The following is a 7,135-nucleotide window of genomic DNA, read 5'->3' on the forward strand; positions in this document are numbered from 1 at the left end:
TCTTCTTTTGGTAATAAATAATGAAGGATAACGAATGGCAGATTCAGGAAAGGAGAATAATAAATGGAGGATAAAAAAAATGGAGGATTAAGATTGGAGAATACAGAATAGAGGATAGGGATTGGAGGATAAGGATTGGAGGTTACAGATTGGAGGATAAGGATTGGAGGATATAGAATACTAGATGTCATTTTATTGGAGGCCGATGCCCCCTTCTCTTAAGGCGCTCCGGATTTTGCGCACATCCGCAGACAGCGGGGGAAGGGGTGGAGGCGGAACGTCTCTAAATTTAACGTGTTATCGGCGGTTTTTGTCAGCCGGCTGAAGAGTTTATTTTAGGAAGGAAGTGGGAGGAGCCGATGGGGAAGATTTGTAAAGCTGTAATTCCAAAATTCCAAAACCGACCACACGTCTGACGGGTCATGAAATGTTCATCAAAGGCGATATCCAATGTTTGATCAGATTGGTGACAGGCCAGCGGGGGAGGGGAGCTCAGGTGATCAGCTGATTGAATACGGAGTGAGGGATACGTGGGAAATATGAAGCAAGAGATACAGAGCGAGGGACAGGGAGAGAGGGATAGGGAGCGAGGGATAGGGAGCGAGGGACAGGGATCGCGGGACAGAGAGCGAGGGATAGGGAGCGAGGGACAGGGAGAGAGGGATAGGGAGCGAGGGATAGGGAGCGAGGGATAGGGAGCGAGGGATAGGGAGCGAGGGATAGGGAGCGAGGGACAGGGAGCGAGGGACAGGGAGAGAGGGATAGGGAGCGAGGGACAGGGAGAGAGAGCGAGGGATAGGGAGCGAGGGATAGGGAGAGAGAGCAAAGGATAGGGAGCGAGGGATAAGGAATGAGGAATACAGAGTGAGAGATACAAGCGAGGGATACAGAGGGAAGGATAAAGAGAGAGGGATAAGGAGCGAGGAATAGGGAGCAAGAGATACGGAGCGAGGGATACAGAGTGAGGGATAAGGAGCGAATGATACGGAGCGAGGGATACAGAACTAGGGATACGGAGCCAGTGATACGGAGCGAGGAATACAGAACTAGGGATACGGAGCGAGGGATATGGAGCGAGGGATACAGAACTAGGGATACGGAGCAAGGGATACAGAACTAGGGATACGGAGCAAGGGATACAGAACTAGGGATACGGAGCAAGGGATACAGAACTAGGGATACGGAGCAAGGGATACAGAACTAGGGATACGGAGCGAGGGATACAGAACTAGGGATACGGAGCGAGGGATACAGAACTAGGGATACGGAGCGAGGGATACAGAACTAGGGATACGGAGCGAGGGATACGGAGCGAGGGATACGGAGCAATAGTGACAGAACCGTCCAGCACCCCGCTTGAGTGCATCCTTCAGTATATCGCTTCCTCCAGTCTGGACATAGGAATCAGATATTATAGCCGCAGGATACAAGACTAGCCGGCAATATCTTGTATGAGAACTGGAACTCTTTATTGAAAACTCACACAGAATTGATAGTACACCAGGTCAGGTGAAGCTGATCACATTATCGTATGCGAAAGGAAACTGTATACAGGATTATAATTAAAATTATTAAGGAACAACCAACCTATACTATAAACATAAAGTTAATTACACAACAAGCCACCGAGAAAATGTTGTGATTAATCAAAGATCTCCAGGTCAGACTTCCCGGACCCAAGGTCACAACAAAGTACATTTCACATTAGTGTGCTAGCAGACAGAGACTAATAGATCTTAATTACCACAATTAACAATGGGAGGGGCATACTTACCAGAATAACACATTACACCTCAATAAGCAGACTATAGCAGGAGACCACCTCCCAAACAGTAGTGTTCTCGTAAAACTCAGGGCCCATAGATTTCCTAAGGGATATGGTTGATAAATATTACTCTCCCATTTGTAGTAATCCACATCCTCCGTGTCCATTAGGTATGTCCACCACTTTCTTGGCCACACTGTGCCCCTAATAAACACAGGATGGGGCCTGCGGAGCTGAACAAGGAGTTTCCCAACCTCTCTAAGGTAAGCTGGGTTCCATGGGTCCCCCAACCAAAGTGACTCCCGTCACATCTCTCCCCTTTCAGCAGGAGTCTAACACAAAAGGAGACCCCAGATGGGTTGACTTGGTAGTTAGTCTGTAGTTCCCATCCCCCAATGCCCGTACCCGCACAGTACCCCAAACAAATTGTCCCGAGCATAGCGTTACTCACCCAGCCAACCTCTGCCTCTCTCGTAGAACATACCCGATATTGGGGAGAAGCGTGGATTCGCCCTTCTCCTGGGAGTCCTTTCAGCCGCTGGAGAAAAGAAAGGGTGGCTGGGCTCACTCCGTCATGCTATTGGGGATCTGGACTGACTGTCCAGTATCCCTGGGGTATACAGGTGGAGACCAGACCATAGTCCCATCCACTACCATAGGAAATCCATCTTTTGTTAGTTAAGGGCAGAGTGAACTCACAGTTGGTCCACATGATTTCCATTCTGGGCTGCAGGGAATAGTTATCATCAATAGGTGTGAGACAGAGTCATTGTCCGGCTGCCAGCGCTTCAGATGGGGAGCCCACATCATCCACTCTGGCTAATTGTTGGGGAGGGAGGCCAGCTTCCTTCACTCCCAGTCTGTGGAGATGAGCCGGTTGCTCCATCTCCCAGACTCCAGCTGTGGAGCGAGGATGACTTCCTTCGCTCCCGAGTCCCTACACTGCCTTTGGGAATGGATGATGACTTCCTTCGCTCCCGAGTCCCTACACTGCCTTTGGGGATGGAGGATGACTTCCTTCGCTCCCGAGTCCCTACACTGCCTTTGGGGATGGAGGATGACTTCCTTCGCTCCCGAGTCCCTACACTGCCTTTGGGGATGGAGGATGACTTCCTTCGCTCCCGAGTCCCTACACTGCCTTTGGGAATAGAGGATGACTTCCTTCGCTCCCGAGTCCCTACACTGCCTTTGGGGATGGAGGATGACTTCCTTCGCTCCCGAGTCCCTACACTGCCTTTGGGAATGGATGATGACTTCCTTCGCTCCCGAGTCCCTACACTGCCTTTGGGGATGGAGGATGACTTCCTTCGCTCCCGAGTCCCTACACTGCCTTTGGGGATGGAGGATGACTTCCTTCGCTCCCGAGTCCCTACACTGCCTTTGGGGATGGAGGATGACTTCCTTCGCTCCCGAGTCCCTACACTGCCTTTGGGAATAGAGGATGACTTCCTTCGCTCCCGAGTCCCTACACTGCCTTTGGGGATGGAGGATGACTTCCTTCACTCCCGAGTCCCTACACTGCCTTTGGGAATGGATGATGACTTCCTTCGCTCCCGAGTCCCTACACTGCCTTTGAGGATGGAGGATGACTTCCTTCGCTCCCGAGTCCCTACACTGCCTTTGGGGATGGAGGATGACTTCCTTCGCTCCCGAGTCCCTACACTGCCTTTGGGAATGGAGGATGACTTCCTTCGCTCCCGAGTCCCTACACTGCCTTTGGGGATGGAGGATGACTTCCTTCGCTCCCGAGTCCCTACACTGCCTTTGGGGATGGAGGATGACTTCCTTCGCTCCCGAGTCCCTACACTGCCTTTGGGGATGGAGGATGACTTCCTTCGCTCCCGAGTCCCTACACTGCCTTTGGGAATAGAGGATGACTTCCTTCGCTCCCGAGTCCCTACACTGCCTTTGGGGATGGAGGATGACTTCCTTCGCTCCCGAGTCCCTACACTGCCTTTGGGAATGGATGATGACTTCCTTCGCTCCCGAGTCCCTACACTGCCTTTGGGGATGGAGGATGACTTCCTTCGCTCCCGAGTCCCTACACTGCCTTTGGGGATGGAGGATGACTTCCTTCGCTCCCGAGTCCCTACACTGCCTTTGGGGATGGAGGATGACTTCCTTCGCTCCCGAGTCCCTACACTGCCTTTGGGAATAGAGGATGACTTCCTTCGCTCCCGAGTCCCTACACTGCCTTTGGGGATGGAGGATGACTTCCTTCACTCCCGAGTCCCTACACTGCCTTTGGGAATGGATGATGACTTCCTTCGCTCCCGAGTCCCTACACTGCCTTTGAGGATGGAGGATGACTTCCTTCGCTCCCGAGTCCCTACACTGCCTTTGGGGATGGAGGATGACTTCCTTCGCTCCCGAGTCCCTACACTGCCTTTGGGGATGGAGGATGACTTCCTTCGCTCCCGAGTCCCTACACTGCCTTTGGGAATGGAGGATGACTTCCTTCGCTCCCGAGTCCCTACACTGCCTTTGGGAATGGAGGATGACTTCCTTCGCTCCCGAGTCCCTACACTGCCTTTGGGGATGGAGGATGACTTCCTTCGCTCCTGAGTCCCTACACTGCCTTTGGGAATGGAGGATGACTTCCTTCGCTCCTGAGTCCCTACACTGCCTTTGGGAATGGAGGATGACTTCCTTCGCTCCCGAGTCCCTACACTGCCTTTGGGAATGGAGGATGACAGCCTCCTCTCCCTTCTCCCCCTGAATCCTGATCTGCTGCTGGGGAGTGACCATCACCTTCCCACTTTGGGCCTCCAGAACTGCCGCAGGTGTGGGGCAGAGGTCTTGGATCCTCAGTCCGGTTGGCAGCACTTCAGCTGGAGAAGTTAGCAGTAACTCCACAGAGGCTACTGGCAGAGAATCCCATGTCCCTGTCAGTGGGGTGGGAGAAAGGCCGGCTCTTCTCTCAGGAAGGCTGAAGATGCTGGGCAGAGCTCAGTGATGTTCTGCCTGATGCCAGTTCTTTCACTGGGAAGCAAATAAAAGGTCAGTGCCCTTGTACAAATCTTTCAGGGCCACAGATTGTTGTATGCAGAGGTAAACAGCGCCATGCCTTGATGCCCGCTCTTCTGCTGCAGGCTCATTGGGTTGTTCCCCCTCAGCAGAAAAGTCTATTAAATCCTCAGTCTCTGGGGCTAATGGCTGGGAATGGAGGCTCATCATATCTTCTCCCCCCCCCCCCCCCGGAGCCACTGAAGGTGCTGGGCAGCGGTTGGGGACGTTCTGCGTGGGATGCCAGCACTTAAGTTAAAAGTTTAGTAAACGTTACAACCTCTGATGAAAAGTCAAATGAATCCATGCTTTCTGTGATCTGTGGCTGGGGAGGGTGGATGATCACCTCTTCTCCTGAGTCTTTGAACTGCTGCTGGGGAGATGAGCCGGCTGCTCCATCTCCCGTACCCTCATCCGGCTTTTGGCATTCCTCCATCCAAGCTCGTCCTGTGCAGAAACAGGTTTGTCAAGGTGAGTTTTGCTGCATCATAAGACCTGCGCTTCCCTAGCTGCGGGTGGAGGTGGGCAAAGCACAATGTTACTCTGCCCCATTGCTGACACTTCAGCTGGGTTTTCAGGACTGTCAGCTGGTACTTCTGGATATTCCCAGGCAAAGGCCCCGGCGCTGAGCAGAGTCTAGCAGCTGTCTGTAGGCGATCTCCAGCTTCCATTTCTGAATGGTTAGAAACTCCAAATCTTCCAGTGCCCAGAGCACTTCCGAGATGTTCAGGATCTCTTCTCTGTAATCCGGGATTTCCTCTAACCGCCACTCCAAATCGCTCCCAAAGTTAGAGCCCTTGATAGCTTCCCATAAAAAAGTCCCAGGCCCCCATAGCCAAAGCCTTCTGTTGGGCATGCTTGCGATTCATGCCACCAGAGGGCTCTGCAGCTCTCATCCAACCGCATCTCTGCCTGGACCAGCCTGCTTAACTCAGCTGTCCAATCCTTTCTTCCAAAAAACAGCTCCCGCAGTCCATACTGCGACCGATACCTTTCCTCTACTGATAGACACAGCGTGACCTTCACATAGGAGGAGCCTGGGGGGCCGAGAGAGGGATTTACCAACCTCTCTATGGTAAGCTGGGTTCCATGGGCCCCCCAACCAAAGTGACTCCCATCACAGCAAGGAATATGGAATGAGGGACACTAAGCGAGGCCTACAGAGCACAAAATGCAGAGCAAGGAATGCGGAGCGAGGAATGCGGAGCGAGGAATGCGGAGCGAGGAATGCGGAGCGAGGAATAAGGAGCGAGGAATAAGGAGCGAAGGACACAGAACACAAAATGCGGAGAGAGGAATACAGAGCACAAAATGCAGAGCGAGGAATGCGGAGAGAGGAATGCGGAGCGAGGAATGCGGAGCGAGGAATGCGGAGCGAGGAATAAGGAGCGAGGAATAAGGAGCGAAGGACACAGAACACAAAATGCGGAGCGAGGAATACAGAGCACAAAATGCAGAGCGAGGAATGCGGAGAGAGGAATGCGGAGCGAGGAATAAGGAGCGAGGAATAAGGAGCGAAGGACACAGAACACAAAATGCGGAGAGAGGAATACAGAGCACAAAATGCGGACAGAGGAATGCGGAGCGAGGAAAGCGGAGAGAGGAATGTGGAGAGAGGAATGCGGAGCGAGGAATACAGAGCACAAAATGCGGAGTGAGGAATGCGGAGAGAGGAGTATGGAATGAGGGACACTAAGCGAGGGACACAGAGCACAAAATGCGGAGCGAGGAATGCGGAGAGAGGAATACAGAGCACAAAATGCGGAGCGAGGAATAAGGAGAGAGGAATGCTGAGCGAGGAATACAGAGCACAAAATGCAGAGCGAGGAATAAGGAGAGAGGAATGCGGAGAGAGGAATGCGGAGAGAGGAGTATGGAATGAGGGACACTAAGCAAGGGACACAGAGCACAAAATGCGGAGCGAGGAATGCGGAGCATGGAATGCGGAGCGAGGGATATGCAGCTAGGAGTATGGAAGGAGGGACAGCTTTAGATGTGATGCCTGCATTAGTTTTCTTTTTTCTCTCCTGTAGGCGAGGAATGCGGAGCGAGGAATACAGAGCACAAAATGCGGAGAGAGGAATGCGGAGAGAGGAGTATGGAATGAGGGACACTAAGCAAGGGACACAGAGCACAAAATGCGGAGCGAGGAATGTGGAGAGAGGAATACAGAGCACAAAATGCGGAGCGAGGAATACAGAGCACAAAATGCGGAGCGAGGAATACAGAGCACAAAATGCGGAGCGAGGAATACAGAGCACAAAATGTGGTGCGAGGAATAAGGAGCGAGGAATACAGAGCACAAAATGCGGAGCGAGGAATGCGGAGAGAGGAGTATGGAATAAGGGACACTAAGCAAGGGAC

General features: G+C 52.5%; 1 protein-coding gene across 1 annotated transcript in view; it reads right to left on the bottom strand.

Annotated features, from left to right (window-relative positions):
* Window positions 1-2,341, bottom strand: part of LOC309544023 (ena/VASP-like protein) — a gene marked incomplete at both ends in the record, with an annotated part of 61,762 nt that extends 59,421 nt beyond the window's left edge. Inside the window, one exon of the mRNA XM_082276418.1 lies at window positions 2,334-2,341. Coding sequence (XP_082132544.1) covers window positions 2,334-2,341 — 8 coding nt within the window. The remainder of the gene's footprint in view (window positions 1-2,333) is intronic.
* Between the last annotated feature and the right edge of the window lie 4,794 nt (window positions 2,342-7,135).

The sequence above is a fragment of the Pelophylax lessonae genome (genome assembly GCF_965119305.1).
Source record: "Pelophylax lessonae genome assembly, contig: HAP1_SCAFFOLD_633, whole genome shotgun sequence".
Taxonomy (NCBI): Eukaryota; Metazoa; Chordata; class Amphibia; order Anura; family Ranidae; genus Pelophylax; species Pelophylax lessonae.